General features: G+C 40.3%; 1 protein-coding gene across 1 annotated transcript in view; it reads right to left on the reverse strand.

The window, feature by feature from the left end:
- The window catches only part of COL21A1 (collagen type XXI alpha 1 chain), a 141,272-nt gene that overhangs the window by 100,203 nt on the left and 19,075 nt on the right, over window positions 1-21,994 (reverse strand). Inside the window, exons 2-5 of the mRNA XM_084831041.1 lie at window positions 21,482-21,607; window positions 8,762-9,313; window positions 557-725; window positions 209-425 (exon numbers count right to left, since the gene is read on the reverse strand). Of these exons, the coding sequence (XP_084687167.1) occupies window positions 209-425; window positions 557-725; window positions 8,762-9,313; window positions 21,482-21,569 (1,026 nt within the window). The 5' untranslated portion in view covers window positions 21,570-21,607. The remainder of the gene's footprint in view (window positions 1-208; window positions 426-556; window positions 726-8,761; window positions 9,314-21,481; window positions 21,608-21,994) is intronic.

Raw genomic sequence — 21,994 nt, forward strand, 5'->3', positions numbered from 1 at the left:
GGAAAAGGTGGCAGTTTTGCATGGCATACCATTTAGACTTGACAAGAGTCATGACTATTTTGTGCCCTGATCTCCGTACTCAAGAAACAAAGGTAACGTGGGAATCATCCCTGCTGCTTAGTTACAACCACAGTAAGGCATTAGATATCTCTGCATTTAAATGCACAGGGTAATAGATATTTCAATCTACAAGTGAAGTCTCCTTTACCTTTACACGGGGTGCAGAAAAAGTAACAACCTGAGTATCATTTACTAGGCTTGTTGTGGTAAATGACAACGTTCTGTCTTCTCCGTTTACAGTAACAGCTATTTGTGTTCTTCCATCCAGGCTTAGAATCCTCCATAAATCCCATGTTTTTCTGACTTTAAACCTCTGAGTGGATACAAACACATATGATGGAGGGAGGCCTTCTGGAAAGACATCCCTAGGAAGCAATTAAAAAAAAACAAATTTAACGAAACATAATTTCTTAAAGAATTCCGAAACTTTTACGCAGTATATTATAAGGAAGTCAAATTGTAATAAGAAATGATACACCTCACTAAAAGGAAGTACCTTGTCAATTCCGACAAATCAATGCGTGAGGTTACTTCATAAGCTTTTGCATTTGTGGATGGGATCTGAATTCTCTTTTTCACCTTTTTCTTCACACCTAAGCCTAGAAGGATATCAAATCCTTTTTCATCCCGAGATGCCACAGGAATTCTTGTGGGGCAAACGGATTCTATAAAGTGACAAAATGCACAAACCATGTAATTTACGAATGTGATACCAAAGTACTATAATATATAACTTGGGACACATAAGGGGCAATCTTACACTACCAGAGTAGTACACAATTAACTACTTTATCCTAAATAAATAATTCAATTATTCGACTGCATGGCCTGAGAGCCCAACTTGAAACATCTTTTGAAACATTTAATGGAAAGCTCACCATTGACTTTACTGTGCTAAATAAATGCTAACTACTATTTGATAATATTTTTCCTCAGTGACATATCAACTGTTGGACTACCGATACCAATGATAAAGTTACTGTATTGTGTTGGATACCATGAAGCATGCTATAATAGTGCCAAACGTTCTCATACATGCAGGTGGAAGTGTGTGTGTGTGTGTGTGTATGTGTCTGTGGTCACCCACACAGTCTGAAAGGACATTAATTAAGCCAAAGCAACCTTGATTCACAGGGTTCTATTTACATTAGTGTAGTTAAAATCAGCCAGATAGAAAGACACACAGTAAGGGTCTCTAAACAAAAAATCACAAGCACAAACACAAGACCCAACTGATATAAACACAGTATTATTTTGCACTCACAACCACATAATACAAACATGTACAATGGAACACCAGTATAAATCCATTTGAACGCTAAGTCTTTTTCAAGTTCATTTGAAAATAGTTTCTTCTTCCTTAGGAGAAAGATTTTTTCTTGGCTTTCTTTCAGATTCCAGCTTGAGTTGTTGGCTGCAATTTCCTCCCACTCATTTTGTGATCAGTGTGATCCTTGCAAGCTCAACCTGCAAAAAATTGTTTTTCTGCAAAGCACATAAGTGTTAATGCATAATATTAACCCATATAACAAACACACCCTGTTCAGAGCCCAGTAACGGTCACCAATGCACAGTCAATTGCGCTTCTGAAACGCACGCAAGCCCTCTCCACCTTCCCTTTATATCACCACCCAAGAAAAGAATAAAAATGCCTGAAACTTGACATAATTTATAGTGGCTGTGACATCACTCCCCCAAGAGGGCAACTAACCTTTAAAGCAACATGAGTATCTCCTAAAAAGTTATTCCAATAGGAAACAGACATAACACTCACTTTAATAAACTCATTACAAACACTGACCAATCAAACTTCTCATTTAGACCACTAGGATTGACTGACTGTAATGTGAAATTCCAAAAAGCTTCCTATTGGGAAAGTTAAATATAGGGGGCTTGTCCTTTCTGAATAGATGTATGAAATTGTTCAATATCCATGAACTTTAGTTCTTGAGCTGTATGGTTAAATTCCAGGAAGTGTGGAGTCACTGGATAGAATCCAATTAAAGACCTACTTAGAGTAGACCCATTGAAATGAATGCACTAAAGTTAGTCAGGACTAAGTTAAGCCCCATTCATTTCAATGCATCTACTCTAAGTAGGGCTTTAGTTGGATTCTACCCAAGCATTTTTATTCTAATTTTGCTTTTATGTTCAGTAATCCGTAATTTTAAAGCTATACTTGTTTGCCCTACATATAAATAAGAACAAGGGTACAAAATTCCATAGATTACATTTGTTAACTGACATGTGATAAAATGTATTTTTAAAAAGTCTTACCATTCTTAGGATTAGTGAACTGTTTTAACTCTAAAGACTGCGCACAATTAGAGCATCTCCCACACGTGTGTGTGTGTGTGTATGTGTATACGTGTATCTCTCTCTCTCTCTCAGAATGAACTATTTTATCTTTCACATTAAATGATCTACAACATCCTATATATCCTATAATGGGTGAATCCTGGCAACCTGGAGTATCTTTTATCAAATGCCAGTGTTTCAATGCTATACATTTTATGGGGAAAAGACGTTCTATTGTATTCCACCAAACCAAAAACATTGTTTTTATAAACCAACTTATTATCCTGCAACAACTCACTTCTATGATACATCTCAGGTCAATGCATGTTGTTCAGTCGTTCAGTCGTGTCTGACTCTTCGTGACCCCATGGACCATAGCACGCCAGGCCTTCCTGTCCTGCGTTCTCTCCCTCAGCGTGCTCAAGTCCATATTCATTGCATCAGTGATGCTATCTAGCCATCTCATCCTCTGCCGTCCCCTTCTCCTTTTGCCCTCAGTCTTTCCCAGCATCAGGGTCTTTTCCAGAGAGTTTTCTCTTCGCATTAGGTGGCCAAAATATTGGAGCTTCAGCTTCAGTATCTGTCCTTCCAATGAGCACTCAGGATTGATTTCCTTTAGTATGGACTCGTTTGACCTCCTTGCAGTCCAGGGGACTCGTAAGAGTCTTCTCCAGCACCACAGTTCGAAAGCATCAATTCTTCAGCGCTCAGCCTTCCTTACAGTCCAGCTCTCACAGCCATACGTTACTACTGGGCATTCTATCGTTTTTGAGATTGTACTCCAGTACTGCTTTTCCCACCCTTTTGTTGACTATGAGTGCTACTCCATTTCTTCTAAGGCATTCTTGCCCACAGTAGTAGATATGATGGTCACCTGAAGTAAATTCGCCCATGCTTGTCCATTTTAGTTCGCTGATTCCCAAGATGTCGATGTTCAATCTTGCCATCTCATGTTTGACCACCTCCAGCTTACCTTGATTCATTGATCTGACATTCCAGGTTCCTAAACAATATTGTTCTTTACAGCATCGGATTTTCTTTTCACCACCAGACACATCCATAGCCGAGTGTCCTTTCGGCTTTGGCCCAGCCGCTTCACTCTTTCTGGCGCTACTTGGAAATACCCTCTGCTCTTCCCCAGTAGTATATTGGACACCTTCCGACCTGAGGGGCTCATCTTCCAGCGTCATCTCTTTTAGCCTTGTGATACGTTCCATGGGGTTTTCTTGGCAAGAATACTGGAGTGGGTTGCCATTTCCTTCTCCAGTGGACCACATTTTGTCAGAACTCTCTGCCATGACCTGTTCGTCTTGGGTGGCCCTGCACGGCATAGCTTATGGCTTCACTGAGTTATGCAAGCCCCTTCGCCACAACAAGGCAGTGATCCATGAAGGGGAGGTCAATGCATGGCTCTTCTAATAAACCCCAGAGGAAAACCTCTTAATTTCAATTGTTGTTCATATTTGTCTCTATATTGCTTGTACAAATTTGAATGAGTCCAGATGTGTTTTAATCTTAAAAATTGTGATGTAATATGATATTTGTATCACTAGATTTACTGTAATTTATTCACATAAATTTGGTCATTCAATGTCTGTCATAGCATCCAGATATTGTATTTCACAGAGATCCTTGTGAACTTAATAGGAGAATCCACTGTATTCATCCCGTTATGTCTGAACTCAGTAAACTGTACTTTATTCTAATTTTGCTTCATTAACATAATAAGTTTGGACATGCCAGGAAACTGCAGTTTATTGAAAATCAAAAGTGGGAGCTTTCAATCTCCTCCTTTTACACATGAAAGCGGGAGGGGGGGAGATGGCATAAGTCCAAGGCTTGCCACAGCTCAGTCTCATAACACTAAATCATGGTTTATCTTTATGTCTGAACCATAAGAACATTAGAAGAGCTATGCCAGATCAGACCAAGGATCCATCTAGTCCAACATTCTGTTCACTCACTGGCCAACCAGCTGCCTGTGGGAAACCCACAAGTAGGATGTGCATGTGATTCTCATGTTCTCCAGCAACTGGTATACACAGGAATTCTTCTAACCCCCTTTTAAAGTCATCCAAATTGGTGGCCATCACTACACTCTTGTGATAGTGGATTCCATAGTTTAACTCTGCCTATTGTTTACACGTTCCCTTTCTAGAAGCCATGAAGGGGCAGACCACTTGCCAGCAACTGCCAACGCTTTCACTTGCTCCGAACCTGATGACCCATTTTGCCCCTCTAGGACCTAGTATAAGGACCCAAAATAACAACATGAAGTCCCAGGGTTTAGACCCTAGAAAATCTGGAGCCAGACACGGAGCACCACAAACTACCATACAGGGATTGAGTCTACTTGCATTAAACCAGTTGCATTTTGACTTCTTGGCATCTAGTGGGCCTGCTATGAGCTTGAAAACACTTTCATTTTTAAAAAGTATGATGTGGTTGTGAAAAAATTCAAAGTTGGCTGAGCAATTCTTTAAAAAATACGCACAGAGAACACAATACTGAGCACTTAACCTAAAATGTTAAAACAAAAAAAGAGTTTAAAAATAGAGAGGTGCCAACATTTCTTTTCATTGACATAGAATATACAGTAAAACCTCTGTTATTCAGACTTCTTAGGGAACAGAGAAGTTGAATTAGTCCCAGAAAGGAAAAAGATGCCAATGAGGAGACAAAGGCCGCAGCCTGAGAAGGCACACCTCCAGCAGCACTCCCAACACAGCACAGCAGTCTGCTTTTGAAACCCAGGGAATTTTCAAAGGCAGCCTTGGCATAGGGTGCTGCTCTTGAAAAAATAGATACACGTTCTGCAGGGAAAGCGCAAGCCTGGAAGTGTGCTGTAACAGTAACCAAGGTGCATAGCTGAGTGGCTGTAGCATAGCTGAGGGGCCATCACTGAGTGATAGAGCACCTGTCTAGATGGTGCTCTAGATGCAGAAGGTCCCAGATTCAATCCCCGGCTTCTCCAAGAAGAGCGAGGAAAGACTCCTGCCTGAAACCCCGGAGAGCTGCTGCCAGTCAGTGTCAACAATACTGGGCTAGAAGGACCAATGGCCTGAGTTAGTATAAGACAGAATCCTATGTCCCTAGCAAGGTTCAGAGGTAATGAGATTTTACTGTAGCATATTCTGCTATGATGCAAACAGCCATTCAAAACACTGAACAAAATCGACCATCTCACTCTTATGAGGTTTTTCCAAATGTGAGTTGACCAAGAGCCCATTTTCACAATCAGCTCCAGCACAGTAGCCGCCAATCATGCAGACTGGAAGCTACTGCTGCCATGAATGGAGGCAGTCATGTGAGGGTTGCCTGTGCATGCATTATTCTCCCTCCCTCTCTCTTTTTTTTTCTTTTTTGAAAATACTTTTTATTCTATTTTTTATCTTTATAAATGAAATAAACAGTACCAACAACCAAGTCATTATCTACAGTTTCCAACAATACAGTATTCTTAGGAGGACACAGCAATAACGAAGAAGAAGAAGAAGAAGAAGAAGAAGAAACAGAAGAAGGAAAAGGAAGAAGCAAGAAAGAAAAATATAAAAAAGTTACTTTAAAGGATTAAATTTAAACTCCATTACACACAAACTTCAAATATCATTCTACTTAAAAGTTATACCTATAATATTGCCAATATTACAATTCAGTACAGCATAGTTAATCAACCTTACATTTCAATATCATATCATCAGTCTTAAAGCAAGGGAGCAAGCCTACAATTCATTTCCAATAACCATATATTGCCCTTCAGTTAGCATATAATAGTAAAGCTTAACAATTTAACCAGCCAAAAATATTACTAATCAAAGTATCAGAATAATGATAGTAATAATAAAAAAGGAAATTAAAAAGGATAAGTAAAAATAGTAACAAATCACTAATACATTTTATGCTATCTATATTTTAGATAGTGTCATTTCTAAATCTATATATGAATGTATACATATCTATACACACACAAACAGGAATTTTATTATACAGTATATGTCTAATGTAAAAAAAGAGGAAGAGGAAGTAATGCCTGTGCATGCATTATTCTCCATGCACTGCATTTCGGCGAACCACCACCAGGAGGGGTATGCTAAAAAAAAGCCTCAATTTATGCATGTCAGTCAGACAAACTCCCTCTGATTGTAGCAATGGCAGTGCAGTTGGCATGAGTGATAACGACTTCTCTGGAACAGACTGGGTAAATGACCTCTTAATGTCATCATCCGTTAAGAGACATGAACTTAGGTCAGGTAATCTGTTTCCAAACTTGTCATATAGCAATGTATCAAGCAATGCCACTTGAACACTCGCACTTATACAGACAGCAAACAATTTATTGAAAAAAGAAGCACCAATAATAATAAAACAATATTTTATAAATGCCAGCATGACTCAAAGAGAACATTAAAAAAAAAAACATCAAAACACAGCTGCAAGGTTTAGGGTACAGTTCTGATATTAAAACAATCTTAATTTTTTATTCTGTTGCTACTAGTGTTTTAAAACAAAATGCATAGTGGGCATAAGTAACACCTTGTTGCCTCAGTTTCTACAAAGAATTACAACAAAATTGGTAAAACATGCATCTTAACGGAATGCATACATGGATTTGTTGTTGCTAATTTCTGATCCACAAATAATTCACAATAAGAAAAGAACACATCATCCATGTTCAGGGCACTTTACAAAGTAATGTAAGGAGAGAGAGAGAGAGAGAGAGAGAGAGAGAGAGAGAGATTCTGCCCCAGTTAGCTGTTATTACAGCGCTGTATCAAATCTCCTGCACTTTCGGAAAGTGTAAATGTGGCGGGGTGGGGGGGAGAGATTCAGAATAGTGGTGAGCAAGGGGACAATTAACCACCACGGTACAATTAACCCCATAAGGCAAACAGCAGCTCTGGAGAGGAGCAATTCAAATCAGGAAAAATATATGAGAGAAAAGAGATACCCCATCCAGCAATTGTCACCCAGATCCGAGTCATAGATCTCCCACCATCTTGTCTAGTTCAACTCTTATTTTTGACAATATGGAGGAGACAACAGAGTGTGGGGGGGCATGGAAGTAGAAATGTAGCAACAGCTGAAATGATGGATTTATTTCCATAGGTTCGCAAAGCTAACAGCACTGTTCCTGAATCACTGAAAACTAGCAATCAATATACAGAGAAGCTATGAAATCTTCTTATGTATTTCATTGGATTTGTTTTGGATAGATACCTTAAAAGCCATACTTGTTTTTAGGTTATGTTTTAATTAAGATCTTGTTTTTAATATGGATTTTGTTTGCCCCTTGAGCACCATTTTTTGGCAGAAAGTTGACATCTAAATTAACTTATTAAATAAATAATAATAAAAGTGTAGGAAGCAAGATACTGGGGAACTATGGAGAGATGAGGAGGAGCATAAGCCAGCAGCTATACCTGAAGCACAGGTAGGTTCTGCTCAGGCTGAGGTACGTAATGAGGGCAATTGCTCCCCATTCATCCTTTTCCATTTCTAAAGCAACTGAAGACAGCAGGCTCAGTTTGACTGTACAAAAATACCTGGTGGTCTCAATCATTAAAGGGATCAGTCCCTCTCAAGCATCTCCACTCACTCCACTGAGGCATATGCGCCAGCTGATTGCAAAGGCTGCTGCAAAAACTGGGGGAGGGTCAGCCAGCCAGATTTTCATACACTTCACACACAGCTCGTCTAGACTTGGGAATTGCCAGATGTGGCGATTACAAAATCTGCCTTGGCAGGGAGTCTTGTTTCCTCACTTCTCCTGCAAACACTTTCTTTCTTAATACCAAACCTGGGCTTCCTTCTGCTGCATACAACACTTTCTTTTTCAGTTCTGATCAGCAGCAGAGTTAAGGTATAGCTGCCTTGTGTGCTGCCTTTTAAATCTGACCAAAATCAAACCAAAGTTTTAAATCCAAAAATCTTCTTCTTATTGAAGGGGGATAGGATTTACGGTATCTAAAGTTTCCCCACTAGGAATCCCGTATACACGCGGGGCAGCAGTTACACCCATACATCTTCCACAAAGTGCAATATGCACATACATCCTGGCAAAGACTCCTGTATAAAACCCTGGGGAGCTGCTGCGTCAGTGTAAACCAGCTTTCCTTGGTGCCCTCTAGATGTTTTGGACTTCAACTCCAATAAGCCCCAGCCAGCATGGCCAGTGGTCAGGAATGCTGGGAGTTGTAGTCCAAAACAGCTGGAGGGCACCAGGCTGGGGAAGACTGGTGTAGACAATACTGAGCTGAACGGGCCAACAGTCTGACTCTGTATAACGTCACGTTCTATAGATCCATCAGTCAATCGCAACTGAAATGTTAGATCCACACACCAAACGGCACATAATACACCTTTAAAAAGTTTAATTGCCCTACGGAGAGGCATCAGTATTTACCTTCACAGAGTTTCTGCTTTATTACTTCTCTTATTCTGGATATTGCAATATAATCTTCAACGTAGAACACGTATCTGGATGAGGGCTTGTTGGCAATTGCTCTCAATTCATCTTCTTCAGTTTCTGAACCAACCCCAATGGCAAACAGAGTGATCTTGTTTTTTCTTGCTTCAGCTGCGGTATCTTTGACTTCATCTTGTGACTTCCCATCAGTGAGAACAACTGCAATTTTTGTAAGGAATCTTGGGGATTTAGCAAACAGGTGGTCAATCGCAAACTGAATTGCCTTCCCTGTTCTGGTATTTCCACCCAGGTACTGTATGTATTCCACTCCTCTGACTAAGTGGTCGCTGGAATCATGAGACCCAAGTGGAATTTCAAGTACAGGATAATCACTGTACTGAACTACTCCAACCTGAATAAACTTTGGTCCTATGTCAAAGTTACTTGTAATATTGACAAGCCATCTTTTGACTATTTCAAAGTTTTCAGGGCCAACACTGTAGGAGCCATCCAAGATGAAAACTAAATCTGTCGGGGCTGTTCGGCAACCTTAAAAAAACAGAGAGAAAGAATTAAAAAATGCTGTTGTTGCTGTTGTTTAAAAAACCAGCTTCAGAAATTAGTGTTAAGGGTAATTTCTTTAGAATCCCAGCATTCAGTGCCCTGGTGACAGGAGAGACCATCATAGTTCTGCAAACACAATAAATATGTACCTGCCTAGAAATTAAGATTGAGTGGGGATGTCCTCTTAACAGTGCTCCATTTGCCTGGAGTCCGCTAAGCGGCAACCTGAGAGAGGGCATTCTCAATACAGTCACCCTGACTGTAGAACTCCCTCCCTCCTCATGTTCGGGTAGTGCCAAGTCTTACCAGCTTTGGGTGCCAGCTAAAGACCTATTTCTTTACCCAGGCTGTTGATTGACTTCCTCTTTTTCTTGTGCTGCATTGTGTAAACTGTTATTTATCAGCTACTGTTCTCCCACTCGATTACGTTTTTCATCAGTTTTGCATTATTTTACTGGGTTTAAATGCGTGTGCCCCACTTTGGGGTTATTTTGTAATGAAAATAAGTTGAACATTTCTTAAATAAATAAATAAATAATACATTCTATTTATACCCAGTAGTCCCAATCCAAGAAAGTCAGTCAACCTTAAGGGTACTGCAGCCTAGGATGTTAACTTCCCTGCCCCACCATTGAGCACAGTCAGACCTATTTCTGAGTAAACATGCACAGGATTGCACTGCAGCTAGTGCTGAAATTAACAGAAATTAGCCACAACTACCTTGAAGTCCTATTAATTTCAACAGGACTTAAGCACAACTGTCTTCCTCTGCACTGGAGCCCATATTTCCTATTGGTAATCTCATCACCTGGCTATTTTGAGCCTTTGAGCAAAATGTCCATTGAGCTTAATATATTCCCATGTCCATTTGGTGACTTTCTAATGGAACTGGGTGGGGGCGGGGGAGGAATCGCTGGGCATTATTATCGTCACTGGTGGACTAAAAACCTATACCAGCAACGTTGGTGAGAATAACGTTGTGACAGAAAAACTTGCAATATATCCTAAATTACTTTGTGCGTACTGATTCCAGTGTGCCTCGATGCATTTTACAAGCAGGGGTGGGGGTAGCATAAAAAGAGAAAAAAAGGAAAGATATTTTATCAATAGCATGTTCCCTGCCCTGGTACTGAATAGAAGGACACCAGTGATGTTTTTTTCTTTATTCCATGGGAAAACTAAGACTTTCTGAATCTTAAATAGAGACTGTAGAGCCACCTGCAATTTTTTTGTAACCAAAGGCATGCTCTATGCCCACAAACCAGACCACAGTTAAAAAAAAACAAAAACAGCTCTGTGTTGCTTTGCTTTTGTGTTGATATATAATTTGCTGCACACATTTAAAATTCTCTGAAGTGCTTTATATTAATGGGATTATATTCCTGTTTTGAGAAATGAGAACTTTCAAAAAGATGTATTAGTCATCAGGGAGGAGCAATCATTTTTCCATAGTATGCAGGTCACGGCTTAAATCATTTAAAAACCTACAGAGTGGTTTGCGGTTATAACAATTCACTGGAGAGAAACCACAAGCTCTCAAACACCCTAACTAAATGGTAACATCTAACCACATTTGGTTGCTTCTAACCACATAGCATCTAACCATGTACAAAAGTGTATACGAGATTAGCACATCCTCAAATAGCCTTTATGTGCCTATATTCATTATTGGTTCTCTCTACTATTTCTATGCCCCGGATGGTAACATGGTTGCTTGCACTGAAAAACTCAACGGACATTTCCTGTGATCCAGAGTTCACATATGTGAACTTCCCATTGTTCTTCTATCAGTGGAGAACACTCGTCATGTGCAAATGCATTTCCCAATCTATGTGCTGAGGGTTCCCCTCTCATCTACAGCAAAAGCTGCAGGACTGCAGCCAATATGCAACAGAGCATGTTGATTTAAATGAAGGCAATTTAAAGGACTGATTTAAAATCACCAAGAAAAAAATGAAATCATTTGATTTAAATCAAGTTTCCAATTTGTAATTCATTTATTTTCCGAACAAGCATGCCTACTAATGGTTTGATATAACCCTTAAAACATACTGTGTTTTGCAACTAAATCGAGGCTCTATGTGAGCATAGATCAAAACCCTAGATCAGGGCTTGGCAACACAAAGCCCACATACAGCCCCCCCCCCGGCCATTTTGTACCCCCCACCATGTTCTCTGGCCACTGAATTTCCAGCTAGCTGCAGCAAAAAACATGCCAATTTAGCAAAGAAACACAGGGAAGCACAATCTTTGTTTCAAAGCAAGGAGTGCTCCCAGAAGCCTCCCAGATTGCAATTCTGCTTGGAAACAATTATGCCTATTAATTGGTTGATATGCCCTCCCCATGCGCCTTATTACCCTGCTGTTTTTGTTGCTCCTGTGGCGAATTCGGCAGCAGAGGCAAATTTAACAGCAGGGATGGGTATGTGGCCCCCAGTGGGTACCGGGGCTGGGAGGGGGGGGGATAATGTGATCCCTTGAAATTGCCCACCTCTGCCCTAGATCATGCAGCCCACATGAACTACAGATTTTTATCAACTTTGGGTCAAAAGACAGATTTCTGTTTGGCTCTCTGTACAGATGTAAAGATACTGAGCAAGCTCACCTACTTGAAGACAAAGGCTGCAATCTTCGGCATACATGTGGAAGAAATACCTTTTAATAAAGTAGGACTCGGTGACAAACCATATGGGAGATCTATGATTGGCTCTCCAGGCATTTTTTAAAAACTTAAAAGAAGCTGCAAAGGGGAAGAGGACTGGATTAGGGAAGCAATGCGGAGACGTGGGGAAGGTAGACCTGCCTCCTCCATTTCCCTATCAAAACTGATCCTCGATAAGCTGCTGTTAGCCCTGCTCTCAGGAAACAAGGCACACATTCTTGTAGTTCCAGTTTTTCTTCCCCAGTGGGATAACAGCAGCTTTTGTCAGGAAGGTCTTGATTGGATAAATGGTGTGTATGGGAAGGGCTGCCCTCTCCGCCCCAGCACTGTTGTGCCAATCAAATATCCCCCCACCCTGATGGTGGCTTTAATTTTTATTTAAAATGGGAAACCCTCTCATGGATCTCCTGTGTCATATATAGATTGGCCCTTACTTCTGTGTAAACATGCACAGGGCTGGCTAGTCAGAGTCCAGAACTTTCCAGAAGCTGGTGGTTACATGACAAAATAGTGTTTATCCATGGGATAGAAAGTATGCATCCATATTGTTTGTTCAGTAGTCACAAATATTCATAATTTGAGAACTGAACGTACTTCAAAGTTCATGTAGTTTAAGGACAGACGCTCACCCAATAGACGCAGTGGATCACCCTGGTAAGATGTATGATATCACTTCCTGAATCTTAGTGTCTGTGTAGCTAATCTGTCCCTTGGTACAGTATGAAACTCCCAATAATAAATGCAATACATGACTTAAAGCAGTGGAGGCTGGTGGCCTCAATTTTGGTCGGACTGTGTTTCTACTCTGGGTTTCAGTCAGAACCAGCCAGATCTCTAAGGGAGCTATCCAAGGTGCTGGCCCATGTCCCCAAATAGGTTCAGCACCTTGGATAGCTCCGTTAGAGTTTTGGCTGGTTCTGACTGAAACCCAGAATGGATTCGCAGCTCCACTGAAACCGGAGCCACTGGTCTCCACTGACTTACAGTCTATTTACACATGTCTACTCAAATGTAAGTCCCATTGTTTTCAGTGGGGATTACTCCCAAGTAAATATGCACAGGATTACAGGTTACTGTGTCATTTGTAATGCTTAGCCTCAGAAGCCAGATATTTTTCCCCACGGCTCTCGTTTATATAGAAAAGCAGCCTTACTCACTGGCCTGATTCAAATGCAACATGCCCAACCATGGTTGAGCTGTATGTGAATGAGACTCAGGCTCACACACTTTCCCCTCCCCACTTTGCACTGCAGTCTCCTCTCTCCCTATCACAAATCACAGTTTACCATTATGTGGGTACTGGGCAAACTATAGTTTCACAACCAGAGTTTGGCTGGTTCACATTAGCAAACTATGATTTGCTGACAAAGAGAAGGAGGGAATCACAGCATGCAAGAAGGTAGAGAGACGGGACGTTCCAATGCCAAGGCACATTAATATAGTTGGCTTTATGCCTGAACTAAATCATGTGTTTGACAGATGGCCATGATTTCATTTTAAGACACTTTTAAGTGTAGACTTCAATCCATCTTTTTCAATTAAATTCATATTTCCTTTTAAACTTTAAAATATACTTACTATAACAGAATTTTTAAAATGTTAAGAAGCCAGATATATTTTTTTTAAAGATCATTGATGGTTACCTACCTTGATATACAAACAAATGCTTTTTTTTTCTTTAAGAATTAGCTAAATCTGAATAAATTAGCATTTTAAATATCTTTTTTAAATATATTTTTATTTATTTTATCTTTATAAATGAAATAAACAATACCAAAAATACCAACAACCTGATCAATACTACAATTTCCCAGCAATACAATATTCTAATGAGGACACCACAATAACAAAAAGAAAAGGAACAGGGGAAAAAAAGGAAAAGAAACAAGGAAAGGAAGTAGAGAAAAAGAAAAATCTTGCCCCTTCCCTCCCTCTCCCCTTTAAAGGATTAAGTTTAAACTCCAATACCCCCCAGCCTTAGATGCCATTCTATTTTAAAAACTATATCTATAACCTTAACAATCTTACAGTTTAATAAACAACCTTACATTTCAATATCATATCATCAATCTTATATCAAAGAAACTTTTAAGTTTCTTAAACTTTTAAGCAAAAGCCGAGTGTACTCAAACGCGTACCCTGGATTTTAGGAAAGCTGATTTTAATAAACTCAGAACAATTATCAGTAAGGTCCCATGGCAAGCAATGCTAGTGAGAAAAGGAGTCCAAGATGGGTGGGAACTTTTAAAAAAGGAAATTCTCAAGGCACAATCACAAACAATTCCAACAAGAAGAAAAGGTGGAAGACAACAGAAGAAGCCAATGTGGCTTCACAAAAAGCTTAGGGATGACCTGAAAACAAAAAAGGACACATATAGGAAGTGGAAAGAAGGCCAAGTAACAAAGGAAGAGTACAGGCAGGTAGCACAGAATTGCAGGGATGGCGTCAGGAAGGCTAAAGCGGAGAACGAGGTGAGGTTAGCGAGGGATGCTAAAAACAACAAAAAGGCTTTCTTCAGCTACGTGCATAGTAAAAGGCAGAGGAAAGAAATGGTTGTTCAGCTATTAAATAAGGATGGCAAAATGATAACAGAGGACAAAGAAAAGGCAGAGGTGCTCAATTCCTACTTTGGCTCAGTCTTCTCCCAAAAGAGGGTCTATGACCCCCCTGGCAAAGGCGAAGTACAGGCTGAAGGGGCAGGATTGCAGCTTGAGATCGACAGGCATATGGTCAAGGAACACCTCATTACTTTGAATGAGTTCAAATCTCCAGGGCCAGATGAACTGCATCCTAGAGTCATAAAGGAACTGGCAGAAGAACTCTCAGAACCGCTGTCTATTCTCTTTGAGAAATCATGGAGGACGGGGGAAGTGCCAGATGACTGGAGGAGGGCTAACGTTGTCCCTATCTTCAAAAAGGGTAAAAAGGAGGAACCTGGGAACTACAGACCAGTCAGTCTGACATCAATCCCTGGGAAAATTCTGGAGCAGATCATAAAGCAATCCATCTGGAAGCACCTTGACAACAATGCCGTGATTACTCGAAGCCAACATGGATTTGTCAAAAACAAGTCCTGCCAGACAAATCTGATCTCATTTTTTGATCAAGTCACCTCCCTTGTAGACCGTGGGAATGCTGTAGACATCATATACCTCGACTTCAGCAAAGCTTTCGACAAAGTGCCCCATGATATCCTGATGAGCAAACTTGCTCGAAGTGGGCTAGATGAAACAACGATCCGGTGGATCCACAGTTGGCTACAGAATCGGACTCAAAGAGTGCTTATCAATGGGACCTTCTCAAGCTGGGGAGAGGTAACGAGTGGGGTACCGCAGGGCTCAGTCCTGGGCCCAGTGCTCTTCAACATTTTTATTAATGACTTGGAGGAGGAGGTGCAGGGAATGCTGATCAAATTTGCAGATGACACAAAATTGGGAGGGATAGCTAATACTTTGGAAGACAGAAACAAAATTCAAAGTGATCTGGATAGACTGGAGTGCTGGGCAGAAAACAACAGAATGACATTTAATAGGGACAAATGCCAAGTTCTGCACCTAGGAAAAAGAAACCAAATGCACAGTTACAAGATGGGGGATACGTGGCTCAACCACACTACGAGCGAGAAGGATCTTGGAATTGTTGTCGATCACAAGCTGAATATGAGCCAACAATGTGATGTGGCTGCAAAAAAGGCAAATGCTATTTTGGGCTGCATTCATAGAAGCATCGCTTCCAAATCCCGGGAAGTACTAGTTCCCCTCTACTCAGCACTGGTTAGGCCTCATCTGGAGTACTGTGTCCAGTTCCGGGCACCACACTTTAAGAAGGATGCAGACAAGCTGGAGAGGGTTCAAAGGAGGGCAACAAAGATGATCAGGGGACTGGAAACAAAGCCCTATGAAGAGAGACTGAAAGAACTGGGCATGTTTAGCCTTGAGAAGAGAAGACTGAGGGGAGATATGATAGCACTCTTCAAGTACTTGAAAGGTTGTCACAGAGAAGAAGGCCAGGATCTCTTCTTGATCATCCCAGAGTGCAGGACACGGAATAATGGGCTCAAGTTACAGGAAGCCAGATTCCGACTGAACATCAGGAAAAACTTCCTGAGTGTCAGAGCAATACGGCAATGGAACCAATTACCTGGGGAGGTGGTGGGCTCTCCCACACTGGAGGCCTTCAAGACGAGGCTGGACAGCCATTTGTCAGGGATACTCTGACTTGGATTCCTGCATTGAGCAGGGGGTTGGACTCGATGGCCTTGTAGGCCCCTTCCAACCCTACTATTCTATGATTCTATGATTCTATGAAACAGGTCTACAGTTCATTCCCAGTAGCCTATATTAGTAGTAGTAGTAGTAGTAGTAATAATAATAATAAAGAAATACAGTGTTATATAATAATAACACTTAAAATAAACCTTCAACAATCAGTACTATATTTTACACTAGATATATAAGTACATATGCACAATAAGCAATAAATTTAAATACAGCATATCATATCTATTTTGAAAGAAAAAGAAAAAGAAAAGCAAGAACAAAAAGAAAAGCAAGAAAAGAAGAAAGATGAAAGAGAATAAACGAATATATGTATAATCATTTATCTTCTGACCTAACCTGGATCATGTAGACTAAACACAAACAGTTAACAAAGCTTGTTTAAAGATTCCAGTTCATGGGTTTGTAACAGAAATCTCATGCATTTTTACGTTCAGCCATGCCTCCATCATTTCATGATTTAGAAACTTCTTAATCTGACCTTCAGACACAATACAAAGTGTAGCAGGATATTTTAAGTAATATTGTAAGTTCATTTGTTTTGCCATATTTTTTGCTTTAGTAAATTGCCTTCTTTTATTCGCCACCTCTTTGATGTAGTCTGGAAATAACATAACTCTATCTTGTTTCCAGGAAAGGCTTCCACCCTCTCTTGCCAAACTCAGGATATAATTCTTTGTGGAGACTTTTGCAAATTGGACTATGATCGTATAGTCAGTCCCTTTAGCATTTGGCACACGAAATGCCTGCTCAAATATCAAGTAAATAATCAGATGGGATAGGGAGTATCTCATGCAAAAGTTTATCCACAAAAATAGGCCATTTTACATTATTAGACAGATTTTTAATCCCAGTGATACGTACATTGGATCTTTGTGTGAAGACCTCCAGTTGAGAAATTCTGTCAGAGACATTTTTAAAACAAACTTGTGTCGTAGTTTCATTCCCTGCCACTCAGTCTTCTAGCTTGTTAATTTTCGTCTCCATTTTTTGCCATGACACATTAATTAGATCCACAGCTCCTTGCAAGGAGGTGATGGAATTTTGGATTAAATCCAACCTTTTGGCTTGCTCCGTAAATTGTGAAGATAAAGTCTTTATCAGAGTAAATAATTCTCCAATATCTTCTGTTTTTGAAACTTTTGACACAGGAGGTACGGGTGGAGTTGGCGGTGATGCCAGCCCCGTTCTTCTCCTCGGTGTAGTCATGTTTCTCTCAAACAGATCTTGCAGGTCCTCAGATATTCTCAAATATTGTTAATATTTCTTAAATCATCCCTCAGGAGTTGTTGATATTTGTTAAAGCATATATTATTATGGAACACGTCAGCCCTGTTTTCTCCTATGAGATAGGAGTTTCAGAACAGCTTTTTGCATTGGTAAAGCTCTGGGGAGATAATCCTGGAATCCAGCCCCCCCCCCCCACTATCTCGTGGGGGGTACTTTTCTCCAAGATGTTATCCAGAATGCTGCCTTGTCCCCCCCGCTTTTAATTCCAGGGGGAAGATGAAAATGTTTTTCAACCTTTTAAAAAGCTGTTTGAGAAAGCCCCCACGGAGAGCCTGTGGGAAGCTGCCAGAGCGACATTGGTTCCAGCTGGCAGCATTTTAAATATCATAATGCAATAGTTCTAGACATTCTAGAACCTGTTCTTGACCCATCTGAAAATTAGACTATATTGCTTTATTTAAATATTGGTTTTCTCAAAACAATCACCACAGATATGTGCTATTATCTGATACATAAAAATAGAAAACTATTTCAGAAAAAAAAAACAGGAATATATCTTGCCAGTGCATAAACTACTCTACTGGCCCCCCATTCATTTCCAAGGACAATTAAAAGTGCAGGTGCTTGTTTTAAAGTCCTACATAACTTAAGCCTGACTACCTTAGGGAGGGATGGGCAGAAAGTAAATCTCCAGATGTTTTGGACTTCAGCTCCCAGCATTCCAGATCACTGACTGGCAAGGGCTTCTGGGACTTGAAGTCCCAAAGATCTGGAGATCTACTTTCTGCCCACCCCTGCCCTAGAGGACTGACCTCCAACATGAACCTTCCCATACACTCAACTCATATTTCAATGCCCCCCTTCAAGCGCCCCGTATTGTTTGAGGCAAAGTAGGTGGCAACAAAGGAATGGCATGTTCTTGGTGGTAGTGCTTTGCTTATGGAACATTCTCCCAAGGACGCGTGCCTGATACCCACTCCAGTGACTTTTGGATGCCAGGCAAAAAACCTTTTTATTTTTCCCATGTGTTTTCATTTCTGTAATGTTTTTAAGCCACTTTTAGCTACTGATTCTTTTTTTAAATTATTTTATTGTATTTGTATGCAGTTATAATTTTAACTTGTAAGCTGCCCTGAAAATATTTATACTGAAGGGTGGCATAAAAATTCACTGAATCAATTAATCAACCAATCAATCAATGAAAGCTTAAACATTTTGAGTGTGACGCTTAAATCTTTTGAGTGACTGTAGAAACATTTTTTTCTACTGTCAGCACAACAGGCAAATATGCATCAAAGATAACTTATTGCTGAACCTGAAATCCACAATTTTTATTGTTGGCTTTAACCAGTTATCGTCATCTATGTGTCTGTCTGTCTTTCTGTCTAAGGAAGTGTTTGTTTGTATGTCATCAATGGACTCAAAAACTATACATCTGATTGTTATGAAACTTTAAATATTTGTTCTACCTCTATCTGGGATTGTTTGGGGCATAGTGAAATTTTGTCTTCCATCTTGAAACAAAATGTCAGCCATTCAAACTTTTTAAAGTTTTACTGCTTCAATACCATTTAGTTGATATCAGCCAAACTATACATCATGATTCAGCACTGCAGCAAGCAGATTTTAACCATACAAAATTGTCTCCACCATCTTGAAACAAAATGGTGGCCAATTGAAACTTTCAGACACTCACTGCCTCTGTACCATTTGATAGAAATAATTTAGCATCAAATATCCATTGATTCATGTTTTTCATGTTTTTTGGACATTTTTAAAAAATAATCAAGCCCCAAGTATTGAACGAAAAAATAACACTGTTCAAGTATGAAAAAAGAACAAAAATTCACTTCTATGTAATTAAAAATAAAACCCCACCTTCACATCACACTAACATGAAAACGGGGACCGTGATGATCCCACAGAGGTAGCGGGATCAAGACACTCCCCACCCAAGTGTAGTAGGGTTGGTTACCATCAGGGAGATGAGTTTTGCATCGTTTTCTTTTCCCGCTCTTTGTTCCCACCTTAGTTTGTTCGTGCAGCCCTTTCAACCCGCAGTCTGGCAGCCAACATAATGTACACAGAAGCCCTCTAAATTTTAATTTGTTTGTAGGGATCCAAAAAAGGAAACAGACTGCTAAATGTAATTGATTACAATAGACTAAATATGTGGCATTGCCAAGTTATACAGAAAAGCACTATAAAATAAGAGTAATTAGTAAACAAAATTAGTAATTAGTAAGCTGAAAAGTAATATAAATATAATTCACAGGTAACTTTCTTCACTTCAACTTATAATCCTTTTTCTATATTATATCCCCATCTCTGTCTCCATTAAAACTAAATTCACCATTTAGGGTACAATTCCAGGAAGGGAGCATTTAAATTGCTTGCTCCCCCTGTCCCTCGCCATGTGGATGACTGAGTTCCATCCTCTTTAAATTGCATGTTCTAATTAAATTAATCCGGGCAACACTAGGTATTTCTGCTAGTAATGCATAAAACAGAGTACAGCTTAGCTTGGGGGTATTCTTCAGTAACTTCAAGCCTGCCATATTGCTTCTCCAGAGTATAATTCTATAGATATGACATAGATATAGATACAGATATATAGATATAGATACAGATATATTTTAGGTGACTAGAGTCTTAAGTGAGGGCAGTTAAAAACATGGGCTGCTTCACACATTACAAAGCAAAAACTCAGATTCACCACCAAGTGTAGACTGAACCATGATTTGCAACCTGGTTTGTAGGGGGCACTGAAACCAGTTTCCTGATTCAAATGTTACTGTAAACCATAGGCCCCCAGCCTTTGTACACCTGTGGGCAAATTTGGAATACTGAAAAAGTATCCTGAACATCACCCCAAACTGACTGCTCTACAAGGGTGGGGTGGCCAATCACAAAACTGTTGGGAATGCCTCCTTCTTTAAATTTGTAAATATGTGTGTATGTGGGTGCATGTGCACCCTATGTGTGTGCTTTCTCTCTCACTCTGGTTTCTCTCTCTTTCTCTCCATCCCTATATAAGAGAATGGAGCAATTTCTCCATTCATTTGCATGGGGCAAGGAGAAGCTGCCCTACTGAAAATCAGCTGGAGAGGGGCAGAAGCCTAGCCTCCAAGGAGCCTTCCACAAGGCTCCTTCATGGGGGATGGGCTTGTACCCACCCCCAGCTGTTTTTTGGCAGGGAGGGCTTTTTTTCCTCCCTATTAAGATGGATAGCAGAATCACTCTATTCATTTGAGTAGGGAAGTGAAAAGCCCCCCTGCCAAAAATCAACTTGAGGGGAAAGAAGCCCAGTCACCAGCAAGGACCGTGTAGCCCCAACGGTCATTGGTGGGGATGGGCTTCCACGCACAACCTCAGCTTTGGGGAGGGCAGGGGATCTCATAAAAGTGAATGGAGAAATTGTTCCACTCATTTGCAGAGGGGGAAAGTAGCTTGGCGGGTGCCTCAGCCTGGTCTTGCAGGTGAAGTGGCACCCATGGGCGAGCTGCAAACTGTAGTTTAACAAACCAGGAAGCCTTTATTAAGCCAGGCACATGAGGTGAAGTGAAAAGGGGGATGGGGAAGAGGGAGCACAAGACACATTCCTGCTCCAACAGACTGGTTTGTTGGACAGAGAATGTAACATCTAAACTGGGCCAAAGTGTGAATAAGACCCAAGAGAGCAGTAGCACAGACACAGGGAAAGCTTGCAGTTTTGATCTTGGTACCCTATGAGCCCAGAGAAGCTAGGGAAAAAATGTAAATACGTAAAGACCTGTGCTCCAAGCTCTACAAAAACAACATTCCATTCCTGCAGAACTGGAGGAAAAGACTTCAGAGATTTTCCTCATGACTGTCTGAACTTGTAACTTTTGAATTATCGTATTATGTAGCTGAAATACAATAACCTACATCTACATTCTTCTTTAGGAAAGCCTCTCCATGTTATTAACTAACCACAGTTAGCAAATAAAGTTGATTCTTACTTGATCTTATATCACCATCTTCAGCTGATATGTAATCGTGCAGTAACAACATTAAAACTGTCTGAAGAAATGTTATGTTCTTTGCCATGTATACAGTATTTCCTGCAATTCAGATCCTAAAATAAACTGGAAAAACACAGTTATTTGAGTACAATTGCATTAAAACATAAATGCAACATATCTAAACTGTTATGGCTTTCTATACAATCAATTACTGTGTAGCCTGACTTGCCCTCTGATTGCATTACATGATTGATGTTGAGTGAGATACCACTAAATATATACAGCTAAATTTCTTAACACATTTCTGAAGGACCAACTAAAGCCTATGTGGTTTCTCCGACACTCATGGAATAACAGTCCAGCATTCATCACAATAAGAAAGGGCTCCATCTACAATACTCTGGGGTATTGTGCTGATGCTTCCCACTGAACCCTCAGCCTTGGCAAACCCCCAAATATACCTAGCATCCAGAGATCATATGGCCCAGCTGCATGCAACACGGGCACAGC

This window comes from Heloderma suspectum, chromosome 1 (assembly GCF_057233095.1).
Source record: "Heloderma suspectum isolate Gila_16-S chromosome 1, 16-S_ref, whole genome shotgun sequence".
In the NCBI taxonomy this organism is placed as follows: domain Eukaryota; kingdom Metazoa; phylum Chordata; class Lepidosauria; order Squamata; family Helodermatidae; genus Heloderma; species Heloderma suspectum.